Source organism: Sminthopsis crassicaudata, chromosome 3 (assembly GCF_048593235.1).
Source record: "Sminthopsis crassicaudata isolate SCR6 chromosome 3, ASM4859323v1, whole genome shotgun sequence".
NCBI lineage: Eukaryota > Metazoa > Chordata > Mammalia > Dasyuromorphia > Dasyuridae > Sminthopsis > Sminthopsis crassicaudata.
Window position 1 is genome coordinate 525,234,157 of NC_133619.1, and position 17,054 is coordinate 525,251,210.

General features: G+C 34.0%; 1 protein-coding gene across 1 annotated transcript in view; it reads right to left on the reverse strand.

Annotated features, from left to right (window-relative positions):
- The window catches only part of SIK2 (salt inducible kinase 2), a 140,073-nt gene that overhangs the window by 94,742 nt on the left and 28,277 nt on the right, over positions 1-17,054 (reverse strand). Inside the window, exon 3 of the mRNA XM_074304289.1 lies at positions 14,472-14,535. Coding sequence (XP_074160390.1) covers positions 14,472-14,535 — 64 coding nt within the window. The remainder of the gene's footprint in view (positions 1-14,471; positions 14,536-17,054) is intronic.

Consider the following 17,054-nt stretch of genomic DNA (forward strand, 5'->3'; position numbering starts at 1 on the left):
ACCCACAACCTTTTAATTGTTGAAGCTAATGGACTTTTACAAATCTTCATTCTATTTGACTTCTCTATAGCTGGTGACACTAATGACCCAGAATTTTAGTCCTATCTATACCATTCTTGATGGCCTCCACTGATTAAACAGGGAATATCTAAAATGGAGCAACCAGAATTTTGAGTTTAAAGAACTGGGAATGGTTAGCCTAAAGAAGATCCAGGGGCCAATGAGATATGATAGTTGATACGAATATCACTACTCTTTTTGTAGTCTTTTCTCTCAGTGATTTTACTGCCTTCCATGGCTTCAATTATGATCTTTATGCAGATAGCTTCCAAAATTGTATATTCAGTGCTAGTACCTCTTTAGAACTTGAGTCTCATCTTATTAACCATCTGCCACAGATAAGAGATAAATCTAAGAGCCACAGGAACAGCAGTAATCTCCAGAGTTTGTATGAGCCTAGCTTCCAGCAGCCATCACTGGGGAGTAAACTTTGTTGAGAAAGGTCTGACACTGCCCCCACCCATCCAATCATCTGCTAACCAACCTCCAATCTAGCAAAAAAAGGAGCAAGGCATCCTGAAGACGAAAAGGGAGGAGTAAGAAGCAGCACATGCCAGACAGGTCAAGCTATTTCACCTACCACCTCACCTCATACTCTGATAGAGACAGGTCAGGATCCTGAGCCCAAGAGCCTGAAACCATGTCTCCACACTGACAATGCTCATTCCAGCTCAACACCTCAGCAACCATTGAGGGGATTCTCCTTGTGGAGAAGAAACCCATCCCTGCTGCCACCAACATTAAATGCTGACCAAATGTCATTAATAAGCAGGTAAGCTCAAGAGCCCTCAAAACAGCACACATACCATTAACTTTAGCACTTGTACTCTAAGGACTACAGGACTTTTTCTTCTGACTTGCAGCTGAAATCTCTTATATAAGTTTTCTCTTTCTATTTGAATATAATTTCCTTTAGAACAGGAACTGTCTTGGGTTTTTTATTTGTATCTATATAGTGTTTCATACATAGTTAGCATTCAATAAAATTTTTAAAAATTCATTTATCTGCTAGACACTTCCATCTGGATGTGCCATTGAGCCTAATTTTAACCCCAGCAGTGCAAATTAGAATCTATTATATTTTCTTTATAATAGCTTTTTATTTTTCCAAATACATGCAAAGATAGTTTTCAGCATTCACCCTTGCAAAACTTTGTGTTCCAATTTTTTTCTCCCTCCTTCCACCCAATCCTAGGCATCAAGAAATTCAATATAGATTAAACACATGCAATTCTTCTAAACATTTTTTCTATTTTATTTTCTTAAAAACCCATCCTTCCTCTAAACTTTCCTATTTGCTTTTGTTCCAGGTCCACAACCTCATTAATACCTCCTATTATCTTGCTCTCCAAATCCAAAGTAAAAGTAGTTAACTTGTTCTTTATACAATTTTTCCATATCTTTCTTCTATTACTACACTTCATATTCTGCTTCAGAAAAGTGGTCATTTTCTTTTCTTTTCTTTTTTTTTTTTTTTGGGGGGGGGGTCTGGAATACTCCTTTCTCAATTCTACCTCAAAGATTCCATCTACTCCTTTAAAGCAGAAATGCCAAAGCCATGCATTGGGGCAACACTCCAGAATGGCCTAATCAGATTAAAATGCAATTGAGAAATAATTAGTAAAATAAAAAACAACAACAACAACAAAATGGATAATGTTGATGTGGTTTTCTAAGGCAATATGGCCAGGAAGGATCCTTAAATATGATTTAGTAGTCCGAATTTCTATCTGAGCTTGACTCTACTGTTTTAAAGTACAACGCACACGGGACCTTTCCTAATCCTTCCAGGTGTCAGTCCTCATTCATTCCCTGCTGAAATTCAATAATCCTGGGCAAATGACTTAACTACTCAGGGCTCTAAACAATAATTTTAAGACTGTAAATTGCAAAGAAGTTGCTGACTTAACACTGATCAAGAGAGATTGTTTTCACCAGGAATTTTTCCATACCCCCCCCCCTCAAAAAAAAAAAAAAAATCACAATCCAGTCCCTATTCGTATTTTTTGCTTATCTCTAAAAATGTTATCCACAGTAAAATGTCAGTTTCTTGTGGACAGGACTATTTTGATTTTGTCTTATACCCCTGGAACCTAGCACAAAATAGTAATTTAATAAATATTTGTTGAATTCAATAGGATCACAAGTTCTACCTGTATTTTCTGATATTTGACAACAGTCCTCTAGAACTCTTGTTATTAAGGCATCACACTGACCTAAAAGGTATATAACATTTATATTTCAAACTAATTAACCTGGCCAACCATAATCAAAAAAAGGTCCCATACAAGTAAATAAGTCTACTAGTTTCCATAATTATTGAAAGCTAAGGTCATATCTAATCTAGACTATTTAAGCCACAAGTATTATACCACTGTTTACATAGAGAAGTACTCAAAAAATAACATCTAGAATCTGAAAATTAGGTACTTGGACAATGTGAAGGTATTAAAAGCTACATTACATTTATATTGATCATCTAAAGTAAGCTAAATTATTATTGTTTTAATAGTTAAAAATGGAATCATTCTAGAGATGATGGACGAAGATAACTAGGAAAAAAATCTTTAAGCTGTAAATTAGTAGCCTAATATAATTTTACTGCCTGGCAGGTCCCATTACTAAGCAGCCAAGTAGCCAAAGGTATTTTAGGATCAAACAAGGCCCTTCTAAAGTTTCCAGTGCCAGCAGTTTAGTATGTTACCACTGAAGGAATGACAGGAAATGAATCAACAAACCTCAGGCACATGCTTGGCCTGGAGAGATAGTTATATCAAGAAGCAAAGATCTGAAAACAAACTCCCAGGGTAATTTAATTATGGCCTGGAATCTGCTGACTGTCCCAATGGTTGAATTGCCCAAATTATCTCAACCAAGAGACCACCTTAAGATTTTTGTACCATTCATATCACATAAGCACAAGGACAAATATAGGAAAGTAGGCAATTATTTCAAGAAATCTTGGGGTACCTTCCATTGTTTTTATGACTAAGAAAATTTAAAAGGTTTAAAACATCAAAGTATCTAATATTTATAAATTATACAAGGTTTTATTAGTAAAAATTCATTTTCTGTTAGGATGCTATGGACATCCAGGGGGAAAGAGTAAGTATTTTTTAGGTTCCAGTATCAATCACTGTGTAAAAAAGTAAATCAAATTATAATCTTGATTATATTTAAGTGACTTTGGTTGATGTTTTGCTCTTCTCCTTGGTAGTCTGTTCTCTGTAGATTTTCTGCTCTGCCCTGGTTTTCCCTTTCCTTGTCTGGATTGTTTCTTCTTAGTCATCTTTGCTGAATGTGTCATCCCAGACACATACACTAACTATGACTTTCCCCAAAGTTCTATCCTGTGGGACCCCTTCTCTTTTCCTCCCATTCTATTTCAATTGGTGTTCTTTTCAGCTCCCACAGTTTCAACTACTATCTCTATGCAGATGATTCTCAGATTTATCAAGTCCTAACCTTTCTCCTGCTCTCTTGTCTTGCATCTCCAATTGCCTACAAGGCATCTAAAACTGGATGTCCCCCAGACACCTTAATGTCCAAAGACATCATTATATCCAAACTGAACACATTATCTTTCCCCTAAAACCCTCCCTCCTTCCTAATTTTCCTTTTACTCTCAATCCTCCCAGTCACACAGGCTCACAATTCTGGTGTCATGCTTCCATGTCCAAATCAGCCATGTTTGATATTTCTACTTTGTAACATCTCTCCTCTGACATCGCCACCAGCGGTGAAGGCTCTCATCACCTTCCGCCTGGACCACTGCAATAGACTGCCTCAAGTCTCTCCCTACTCCAATCCATCCTCCACTCAGCTATCAAAGTGATCTTCTTAAAGGGCAACTCTGATGGTGTTACATTCCCCTTCCCCATTTAATCAATCCCACTGATTCCCTTCTGCCCCCTGGGAGCAAATATAAAACCCTGTTTGGTGTATGTAGCTCTTCATAATCTAGCTTCCTCTTATCCTATCTTGTCCAAGGGTTCTTGTATATTCACTCTTGGCCCTGTGTCCCATGTACGATTTTATCTAGTGACATTGGCCTCCTTGCTTTTGCTCACACATAATATTCATCTCCTCCAACATTGAGCATTTTCACTGTCTAAAGAATTCCATATCTGGAATTCTCTTCCTCATCTCCATTGTTGAGCTTCTCTGGCTTCCTTCTATTCTTGCTAACATTCAACCTTCTGCAAAAAGTTTTTCCTTATCCCTCTTTCTCTCATCTACAATTTAGTCTGAATAAATCTTCTTTGCTCAAAATGTTTGCATGTTGTCTGTGAGCTCTGTGAGAAGAGGGATTGTCCTTTACCTTTCTTTGTTATGCCCAGCATTTACACAATGCTTGGCACACAGTTAATAAATGCTAGCTGACTGGCTGCCTATCATGCTGGAGAAAGGCTTTTAAATATAGCAACAGACCGAGTTTGCTTAGCCTCGCTAAATATGGAGAGACTCCTCACTAGTAGACGCGACATTTGGTAATGAATTATTTGGCCACAGAAATTCATGCAACAAAGAAAAATACAAAATGGTCGTTCTTATAGGGCTCCCTTCTGTTTCTGCAATAATGGTAGCAATGTGACAAAAAATAAGGAAGAGAGAGGTTGATAAAAATAACACAGTTTTGATAGCTCAATACATTTTAACTTGGTTTTTGGGCACTCTAAAAGTAAAATTATTGTCTGATGACCAACAAATTAACAATCTAATACTGGAGGAGCTAAATTATAACAATCTTGGATAGTCACTATGAGGAAAACCTGAAAAAAGAAGAAAGTTTCAGTTAAATAATATTCCTTGTATGTGAGACAGACAGACAGAGAGGGAGAGACAGAGAGAGAGAGAGAGAGAGAGAGAGAGAGAGAGAGAGAGAGAGAGAGAGAGAGAGAGGAGAGAGAGAAAGATATTTGAGATTTGAGGGAATTGGTTTTAGCATATGCCCCCGAAGAGCACATTTATTTCATAAGATTATATGGGCACCTTGTACATCAGTGCTTCAGTGTATTTACAAAAAATAACACCATGAAAATAATTGCAGTTATGCTTCAATATTAGTTGCAGAAGATAAAGTAGAAAATTTCTAAAAAGGAATTCAGTAAAACCCTCCAAATTAATATACACTTGATACAATGCAAAGATAGAGATGACTGAAAATCATGAAAATTTATCAGGAAACAGGAAACAAAAAGAAAGAATGAGAGAAAATGAAGACTTGTAGACTATAACAAAGATTTATGGCTTTACATTATGGAAAATCTTCTCTGAGAAAAGAATCTGCAGGTATGAGGTATCATGACAGCCAAATAAAAATCACGTAAAAATTTAATTATATTTTAAAAGAGAGAAAAAAGTTCTTTATTGATATGGGAACCATTCATTGATAAGATAAAGATAAGAATTAGTAAAGAGCCAGAAGGAGAGTTAGAAAATTATATGGGATACAATTGAATGAACTGAATCTTAAACTACTTAAGAAAACAGTAATTGAAAATGGATAATGGGCAACAGAAAAGATACTGAAAACAATCATATTAATTTATACAGCCTAAAAGATGTAAGTCAAATGCCATTAAAAAGGAGATCAAATATGAATGTTATGGAATATTATTGTTCTATAAGAAACAATAAGCAGGATGATTTCAGAGAGGCCTGGAGAGACTTACATGAAATGATACTAAGTGAAATGAGCAGAACCAGGAGATTATTGTACATGGCAATAGCAATATTATATGATGATCAATTCTAATGTATGTGGCTCTCTTCAATAATGAGATGATTCAGACCAGTTCTAATGGTCTTGTGATCAAAACAGCCATCTATATCCAGAGAGAGGACTGTGGGAACTGAGCATGGTTCACAATATAGCATTTTCACTCTTTTTGTTGTTTGGTTGCAGTTTATTTTTTTCATCATTTTCTTTTCTGGTTTGATTTGATTTTTCTTGTACAATAAAATAGTTGTATAAATATGTATGCATATATTGAATTTTATATATTTCTACCATGTTTAACGTATATTAAAAACTACTTGCCATCTAGAGGGAGAATGGGAGAAAGGGGGGTGGGAAACTGGAATACAAGATTTTATAAAGGCTAATGTTTGCAGAATTATCTATGCCTATATTTTGAAAAATAAAAAGCTTTAATTAAAAAAAAAGAGAGAGAACAAAAGAACTCAAGAAGCACCTTACTTGAGAAAACACTTGACAAGGGTATTCAACTTTTTTTATTACTAAGTATATCTAGGGTAGACAATTCAAATGGACTAAGAATTCAATAGAAAGGAGAAAAGATTGGACTTTTTTCAGGAACTGTAAAGCTCCTTTAATGTTCTCAAGCTTCTCCTAGAAACAAACATTTTTGTACCAGTGTTCTACTGGTGTTTTTTGTACAGCTCTGAGTTATGGAACACATACAAATTAAACAAATATGGTGAAGAGGGAAATAGTAGTAGCTGAAGGGCATGGGGAAAACAGGGTCAGAAAAAACTTCACAGAGAATGTGGCATTTGAATTGAGATTTGAAGGAAATAAGGGATTCAAAAAAGTATAGGTGAGGAAAGACACACAGAGAACAGCCTAGAGATTAGAATTGCAAGTGTAGCAGGTAACAAACAACCAGAAGGCAAGGTTAGCTAGTGTAAGTGGGAATAATATATAAGCTTAAAAAGAAAGGCTGGATCAGGTTGTGAAGGGTCTTAAATGTGAAGCAGAAAAATTAGTAAATACTAGAGCTAATATGAAATTATTTGCATTTGAGCAGGGGATTCACAGCTGGGAATATTATTTTGACAGCAGTGTGGAGAATATATTTAAATGGGAGGAAACTAGAGACAGGAAAGCTACTTTAGCAGTACAGCAAGAGAGGATGACTTACAATGGTGAATAGGTAAGAGAAGAGGACAGATGTGAAAGGTGTGTTGTTAAAAAAATCAACAAGGCTTAGCCACTTTTAAGTGAAGACTGAGATTGTAAGTCTACTCAACTAGAGGGTTAAGGTGCCCTCACAAAGTTTAGAATAAATTTAATTTAGGGGAGGGCAAGATACAAGGAGTTCTGTTTTGGGGACACATTAAATTTGACCTGTTTATGGTAGCCTAGTTTGAAATGTCCAATAGGTAGCAAGTGACACAGTACTACACTAAAGATGGTTATTAGGTCTAGCAGTAATGTGTACAGATGTGATCATTATTCCTATGGGAGCTTATAAGGCTACCTAGTGTGAATATGTAGAAAAAGAAAGAAAAGTAAGGACAGAGTTTGGGGATAAACTTAAAAGTTAAGGGACAAGACATGAAAAATGACCCAGCAAAGGAGAAGGGGAAAAAAACAGTCATAAAACTCTAAAGAACAGAGAGTATCCAGAAGGAAAAGTTGGTCCATTTCTGCTAAATGCTGCAGAAAGGTCAGGGATAAATCTTGAGAAAAGGCTATCATACTAGGTAATTAAGATATCACTGGTAACTTTAGAGAGGGCTATTTTATTTGAGTAATGAGGTCAGAAGCTAGACTGCAAGATGTTGAGAAATGTGTAAGAATAAGCAACAAGTGTAGACTTTTTTTTTTTTTAACAAGCTTGTTTTTAAAATGCAAAAAATAGAAGACAATGTCTTGAGGTTATTACAAAATTAACAAGCAATATAAATATTTGGATTGGTATTTCAGGATGAGGAAAAAGTTTATCTAGAGGCACAGAGGTGAGAATGAGCAGGGTGAGGACAGAAGCTGGTGTAAAGAAAACTATCTGTTTTAGAATGTCTTGCTAAAATATTCTTCTCCCACAGTTCAAACAATCATCTTCATAAAACAATTAATAATAGTTTATGCTTACATAATATTTAATGGTTTACAAAATGCTTTTTAAAAGTAATACAACAAGGTAGATAATGCTAGTATTGCCATCATTTTACAATCAAAGAAATTGAACCTTAGAAAGAATAATGAATCACAAAATCTAAAGGGAGACTTCATAAAGGAGGTTCTTAGAATCCAATCAGTCCAAATCAAAGACAAAAAAATAATGTCCTCTGTAACACTCTCAATATAATCTAATTTGTGCTTAAAGACCTCTAGTAATGAGGATCCTGCTGCTTCCCTAGACAGCCTACTCTTGTTTGTAGAAATAGCTCTAATAGTTAGAAATTACTCTTATATTATACCTAAATCCGCCCCTGGAATTTCCTTTCAGTGATCACAGTGCAGTCCTCTGGGTCAAACAAAGAGAATCCAACCCTCTTCCATGTGACCAGACTTCAGGTATCTGAAAACAACCATCCTGTTCCCCACTAACTTTCTCTTCTCCACAAGATCTGAGGAGGTCCCATGGGAAGTATCAGGGATCCTGGGAAAGTCAGAATATTCTGAGGAATGGGTCAGAGCCTCTCAAGGAGGCCCCGGTGCTCTGGAAAGGTCAGCTGACTGAAATGTAACCCGCTCATAATCACAGAGCCAGTGGTATCACTGGAACTCAAAATGTAATAAGGATTTACTAAGTACTTACGTCTAAGTCACTGAGGTAGAAATAATATCAATTAACACTTACTATGCATCTGACACTGTACTATGTGCTTTACACACATTTGTGTGTAGACACATTTTATCTCATTTGATTCTCACAACAATAGATTAGGTATCTATTGATACCTAATGTGAGGTAGATGCTATTGTTATACCCATATCACAGATGAGGAAGCTGAGGTAAAAAGAGGTGAAGGGACTTATCCACGATCATATATCTAGCAAGTATTTAAAGCTGAATTTGAACTCAAGTCTTCCTACCCCAAGGCCTGGTACTCTATCCATTGTGCTACCTAGCAGCTTCTAAGTAAGAATACCTGCAGACAAGCAATAAAGATAAAAAGTCTTTACTCTCTAAGAGTCTGCCCATATTCTTTTTTTTTTTTTTCTTGAGGCAGTTGGGGTTAAGTGACTTGCCCAGGATCACAGAGCCAGGAAGTGTTAAGAGTCTAAGGTCAAATTTGAACTCAGGTCCTCCTGACTTCAGGGTTGGTGCTGTACCCACTGCACCACCTAGCTGCCCCACCTGCCATATTCTACTGAGGGAAACATTAGGCAAATAACTGTGTACATTTTAAGTGTACATAACTATGTACACTGTACTACATGCTGTGTAAATGGAAGGTAATCTCAGAAGGAAGGAACAAAAGCACAAGGAATGTGAAACTTTTAAGACCTGCCAGAAAGAGGGATTTGAACTATCTTATAGGTTCCAGGAAGCAAGATGAAGGAAGAACTTCCCTGAGGAAGTTAGTGGAAAAAAGTAATAAGGCACAGAATGTGGAAAATGGAGGGGATAGATGCAAGCAGTCCAGTGAAGCTGGATCACAGAGTTCTGGAGGAGGTGGATTATAAAAGGACTTCAAATTTGAACCTGGAAATAAAACAGGGAACCATTATAATTTACTGAATTGGGGGAGGAAGAGTCAACCTAGTCAGATCTATGCTTTAGGAAAATCACTGGCAACCAAGTCTAATGTTCTATTACATCTTGGCTGCCAAATATGTATTTCTAGCACAAAATTCTCTTAAGTTTCTGTTCTACATTTCTAGCTCATTGCTAGACATTTTTACCTGGATATCTCACTGGCACCTCAAATTTAACATCCCATCTCTAATCCACTTTTCCCTTAGATTTTATTTCTCTGTTTCTGTTAATGAGTCAACAATTCTCCCCATTGACAAAGTTCAAAAATTGTAGTAAAGAATCTTTAAGAAAGACTGGAAAATTCATCACCTGATAGTTAACCTAGTGATTTAAGGTCTCTGAATTTAGCTCAGTTCTCCTTGGAAAATATATATGTAGTATGTCACCAGGTCCACACTCAAAGCTTTTCCATCACTACTTCCATGCCATGATGGGACTGCATGCCAAAACAAAACAAAACAAAACAAAACAAAAAAAACACCACTTACTGTTCTTCAATTACATTTTATCCTTTCTAGCTTTTTTGCCTTGATTAACATATTACCACAACTACTAAAATACCATTCATTCTTTGAAGTCTAATTCAAATTCTATCTTTTCTCTAGAACCTTCCCAGACTTCAACCTCCTTACAAAATGGTTTCTCCTTCCTTCTTCATAGCAGTTTACTTATAACTTGTAACTTATCTTTGAATTGAAGTTTCTAGCAGAGAATATAGAACATAATCAAAGGATATGAACATATAATTCTCTTTTTTAAAATAATATTTTATTTTTCCAAATATATTTTTGTAAAACTGTGTTCTAAATTTTTTTCTCTCCCTCTCTTGTCTTGCTCCCTCAAGAAAGGAAACAATCTGATAAAGGTTAAAGATGTAGAATCCTTTTAAATATATTTCTGTATTTGTCGTATTGTACAAAAAAAACAAAAAAAATCCATACACACACACACACACACACACACACACACACACACACACGGAAAAAAATCCAAACAAACAAAAAGGTTAAAATATTAGGTTTCAATACACTTTAATCAACATAGATCTCTCTGGGTGTGACTGGCATTTTCCATCTCAAGTCTAATTGGAATTGACTTGAATCACTATATTATTGAGAAGAGATAAGTGTCATAGTTGATCATCACATAATCTTGTTGTTACTGTGTACAATGTTCTCCTGCTTTTGTTTACTTTACTTAGCATCAGTTCATATAGTCTTTCCAAGCTTTTCTGAAAAAGGCTGCTCATCATTTCTTACAAAATAACAATATTCCATAACATTCATATACCATAACTTATTCAGCCATTCCCCAACTGATGGGCTTCCACTCAATTTGCAGTTCCTTGCCACTACAAAAAGAGCTGCTACAAACACATTTGCACATATGAATCCTTTTCCCTTTTTTAATATCTCTTTAAGATACAGAACCAGTAGTGAGACTGCTGGATCAAAGGGTATGCACAGTTTTATAGTCCTTTGGGCATATAAGCATACAATTCTCAAAAAAACAAGTTATCAATTATCTTATGAAAAAATACTCCAAATCACTATAGACATGGAACTTAAAACCACTCTGAAGCTACATAAGATTAGCAAAGATGACAAAAAGGGAATGACAATTGTATGGCTTTGTGGGAATAAAACAATGAATAAAGGGCTAGGCTTGGAATCAGAAAGATCTAACTTCAAATCTGGTCTTAGACACTTATTGTCAACATGACCTTGGAAAAGTCAATTAGGCCATTTGCCTCAATTTCCTCAACTACAAAATGGGGATGATAATAGCAATTCCCTCATAATATTACCTAGTATTACTAAATTTCAAATTATATTGTTTATCCGTCCTTTTTCAAAAAGGACCAACAATAACATGGGGTGATATTTTAAGTGAGATGGAGTTGTCCAAAGCAGTCAGCTCACTCTCTTCCAGAGTTATCAAAGTCCAGTGGCAAGACAAAAGTCAGGATGAGGGTGACTGGGATGCAGTGGATGACCTTTGGATTCTTTTCACACTCCAAATATTCCATAGCTCCTGGTCTAGCTAGCCACGAAGGCCACTGGAATAAATTGTCCTCCTCTGCTTATTCTTCCAGAGGAAGACTTTAGGAGTTGTTTTTATCTGCATTTATTTATTTCTCTTATTAGTGATTTGAAGAATAGCAAGTTGTAAATGACCTTATGAAAATATGTTTCAAATCACTAATAGTAAGAGAAATGCTTTAGTAAAAGAACTCTCAGATATTACTTTATATCTATCAGATTGTCAAAAAGGATAAAAGGGAAAAACAGTAAAATGTTGGAAGTAGTGTAGGAAGGTAGGCACCTTAGTAAATCAGTGATGAAGTTTATGAATTTATCCAATCACCCTACAAAATAATTTGGAATTATGTAATAACAGTGATTTATATCCCATAAAAGTCATTATCAGGAAAAAGGGTATATATCTAGCAAAATGCTCATAAAATACAAAATGACATAATCTGTAGTAAGAAAAAGCAAGATATAAAGTTTGTGCTCATCACTTACAGAATGACTGAACAAAAATTGTGGTACATAAATGATATGGAATATTATTGCATCACAAGTAACAGAGAACAATAACAATAACAATAATAATAATAAACAGAATATGAAGAACTGATAGAAATATTAGAAGATTTTTTTTGAACTGATGAAAAGTGAGGTGAGCAGAACCAGGACAAGAGTTTACACGATTATTTCAACAATGAAAATGAATACAACATTAAAATTTAAATGCTGGTTCCATATGGCTAACATGAAAACATATTTCGTTTCTGTTAAAAAATGTTAACTGTAAGAAGTAATCACTATTTGACAATTTGATTAGCTGGTTTTTGAGGGGAGGAATTATAAAAAGGGGAGAGAGAGAACTTTAGTGAGTACAGATTGTGTCAAAATAAATAAAAATGACTTTCCAAGCATCGGCCTTACTTGTTGGCACTGGACCGTGTCCATTTATCAAAATCCTATTCATTCTTCAATCCCTAGATCAAATACCAACCTCTTTTATGGCTTTTCCCTATCCCTGAACTGAAATAGAGCTCTAGAAAGCAATATATACTCCTCTAAAGTTGTACTCCCTACACTCTAGTATATGTATAGTCTTAAATCTCCAAATAAATTTTAAGTTGTTTAATAACATTACTGTGATTTATTCATCTCTCCTATCACAATACCTTACATATAACAGCTCAATATTACCTATTTTTCAGTGTTATGAAAAAAGTACTTTATAAACTGGAAATAATTATAAAAATGTGACATTACTTTAAAAAATTAACAAGAATAGTTAAAAGAATAAAAAAAAGTTTATATCTTTCCTGGACTGAAGAAGATAGCTAAATATTTGGGGATAAAACAAAAAACAAACACCTATCCTCTAAGCAGCACGCTTCACTGAGAAGTAAAAGTAAAGAGACATGAATAATACTAAACATCTTATTTGATTTAATTATGTTAACAAAAACCTGAAAGCAACAAGAAAATTTTTTTTACTAATTAGATTCATGTAATTTGTTTAATGCTTCAAGTTTTCCTTTTATAAATCATATCTTTTTTAGCATTTAAAGTATTAAAGTAATACTAAAGTATTAGTGTCATACTAAAAATTTACATGAAAAAATCAATTTCATACATTAATGCCCAAATTGTAATTTGGTTCATATAAAAGAAGGTAATTCAAAACTACACCAAAAAGGTCATTTCAAGAAACATCAATCTTTAGCACCCTATTTGCAATGTAATTACATCTTACCTGAGATATTTATTTCTTTTTGGTGAGTTTTGAAATAAAGAAAATCAAAAAGTCTCTGTGTTAATATAAGCTAAATATAAAATTTGGAAGATTATAATTTCAAAACTTTAAAATACCGCAAAAGGACATCTTTATTGAATCTTTCCCAATGGTCAAAAGTTTGTAAGGACATAAAATTCAAACTACCCTATTAAATGTCAGAACTTATTTTATCATTTCATAAGAATTTAGTATGAGAAATTCTTCCATTCCAGAACAAATCTGAAACAATAACTGTTAATAAGACAATAAAAATCACATTATTGTCTTATTAGTATCAAAGAGAACAATATCAAAGTAACAGAGCCCCAGATATAATAAATATATAGTAATTGTTTACTGAAAGAAAAACTGCTTAAAAGCCTTAAGAAGAAAATTAATATTAAAAAAGAAGTGCTTCTAATAAAAGAAATAAAGGAAGGGATGAAGGCCAAATAGATTAGATTTCCTGAAAGTCAGGCGATATGCTCACAACCAGAGCTGAAAATTTGTTACTAACCTTTAAAAAACAAATTATAAAAAATACAATATAAGTGTAGACAGTTGAGAGAATAAAGTGAGCAATGCTGACCTCTGAGTCAGAGGGAAGAGTGTAAGTCTGCTTTTTAGATATATGACCTCCACAAATCACTTCTACTCCTTTGAACCCCAGGCTCCACTCCATAAAATGCACGCAAATGTTTTGCAAGACTTAGAAGAATTATAATTATATATATGAGGTTTTTTTAATCAAAGGATTAGATTTTTAAATGTATTTAATCTCTAGAACAAAATACATACAATTTAACTGTCCACTTTTCACTTCAAGGACTAGAAATAGAACACCTGAAGCTATGACTTTTTTCTTTCACTTCTGTAGGTTAGGGGCTAAGAGGTGAGGAGAATACTCCCAACTTCATTTAAACTACATTCAAAGAATATTTTCAGTATGTAATGATACAATCTCTGCAACACAGGTCAAAGAATTTGGCAGATAAAATGTATTTATATTCTTAAAGAAAGAATGGTAAATTTCATTGCATTCCAAATCACCTGCATAGTGTACAAGATAATCATCAAAGCATCTAATAAATAGTATTCTAATCAAACAATATAGGTCTGAACACTTTTCATTCAAAAAATAAAAGGAAAGGCACTTACCAAAAATCTCTCCATTTTTGGCATATTCAGTGACAAGGTACAACATGCTTTTAGTCTCCATCACCTATTTAATAAAGAATTCCATATTAATTTAACAGGAAAGAATAAAAAATAACCACATGAAAGTTTATGTGATTCTCTAATTAAAACTACTTCTTAAATAAAAAAGTTATGAATGAAAAAGTTAATTATGATGAAGCATGTGATCATTTTGATGTTACAGTATTATGAAGAATCCATAAGCCAGAAGTTCTGGATGTAATTTTTTTGCTGCTTGTATTTTTAAAATAATTACTTTGCCTTCATTTAGAAAAGTTGATATTATAAAAATTTGGTTTCTGGTGCTCTGCCTATTTTCTAAAGATGATTTGTTTGTATTTATGATGTAAAACACATGTTGTTTACCACTTCAAATTCTTTTATTATGCTTATTATAAAAGACTACAACTTTGTTGCTATCTGCTAAAATACTGAAAATAATTTTTCGTGTAAAATGTAAATCACTTTTATCTAGTTCTCCATCAATCGGACTGCAACAACATAAGTGCTATGTACAATATGGGCCTAAACAAGAGAGACATTAATGAGACTGTAACTTCTCTAGTTCAACTAAGATAAAATTATAAGGTGACTCACTGGTAATGTCTGTCCTTACTTTGGCTTTTAGTTTCACCACAATTTTGAAAGTATTTGAATAGTTGCTTGTAATTATCATCTTTACTATAGCCTAAGAAAAACAAGTCTGCAGGATAATGCAGACAATTTCAATTTTTGAAAGGATTCTAAAAATTCATTCATAAGTTGGTTGATTGGTTCTTAGAACACATTTTCCCTAAGGAACAATGCCATAAAGAGTCATTAAATTCCAGGTCATCCCACAAAAATAACATACTTGTATAGGATTGTGTGCTATAAAATCTTCACACTACATATAATAAAGTTTACAGGAAGAAATACATTCAGAGTACTAACTTGAAATGTCAGGAACCCAACTACAGTGCCCTATACTAAAATCAAACCCCAACAACAAAATTGCTACTTTCAAAATTTTCATAAAGTCTAATAACTAAATCATGGTTTCCATGATTTCAGGCAGGAGCAAGGACATAAGCAGAGGAAAGAACAGAAAGGATGATGAGAGGTAGTAGGCAAAGATAAGGAACCATGCAGAGAAACTGGTCTCCACTTGGTATAAAGTGCCCTCTTTATACACTTTTCACTTGGGATGGATTCCCTTTCAAAAAAAAATTTTTTTTTTTTGAAGGCCTGAAATTTCTGTCCAAGTTTCTTCTCCTTCCTTGGCTCAAAGAGAAAAACAATAGTTTTTCTTCCTAGGTCTTCTTGCTCCTAAAGCAAGCACATAATCCTTTTTATGATCCTAAACATAAACTATATCCTAAATAAAAATATAAAAACACAAGGTAAAAAGACTCTTTCTCCCTTAATCCTTCTTTATTTTCCTGCATCTATTTCCTATAGATAAAAAGAATCAAAGAATTTCAGAGCTGGAAAGACCTCAGAAAGCCAGCCAATCCAATCCATAGCTAAAAAGGAATCTTGATTACATTATACCCAATAAGTAATTATCCTGTTTCACAAAAGAAAGAAAACTCACCACTTCCTAAGGCAGTCCATTACATTTTTGAATGGCTTTTAGTAAATTCTTCTAGACATCAAGTACAAATTTTCCTTTTTGCATTTTCTACCCATTGCAGTTAATTCTGACCCTTCTGAGTCAAAGTGAGTCTATTTCCCCTTTATACAATATCCCTTCAAGTACTTGAAGATATCTTTATCTTCAAGTGATGTAATATTTTATGTACACCTTGGGTCTTCCCTTCTTCAGGCCATAAAATGCTGTACATTTCCTTCTACTGAGCCTCACTTAGCATGAATTGTAGCCCTTCATTCTAGCAGCCATTTTTTGGACATTCTCCAGCTTATCAATAGTGGATGATCAAGAAAAATAGAAGTAAGCAACAAGAGTAGATTTTTCTGGCTTAAAGAACTAAAATGAGCTTCATTTACAACTTGAAGGGGAACACTGAGTTTCTTAGAATCTCCTGGAATTGAATGGGGAAGCCTTTGTAACTGCTTGAACATAGAAGGAGTTGCCTGGTAGCCATGAATTTGGACTTTTCTTTTATTTTGGACTTATATAAACTGGATAACATCTGTTATCACAGCTTTCCTGTAAGGGCTTAGAATCTTAGTTCTTCCACTTACTAATAAACAGTGAAACCTTTGGCAAGTCATGTTTACATCACTAAATCTCTGTTTTCTCATCTATAAAACAATAGAATTGAACTACATGATCTTTTAGGTCTTTTCAGCTCTGATACTATATGCTTTTTATAATGCATTTTAATAGATGTAGAATATACAATATTTGGAAGTTTATACTTTCTCTTTTATTTTCAGGGTATACAATATCAACACCTTGTCATACATAGGTAAAAAACAAAAAAGTCCAAATATAAATAACCAAAAATTTGAAGATGTGATACATTGTAACATCATCTTTTCACAAAAAAGTATTTTCTTAAAAAAAAATATTAGATTTTTTTTCCCTTTTAAAAACAC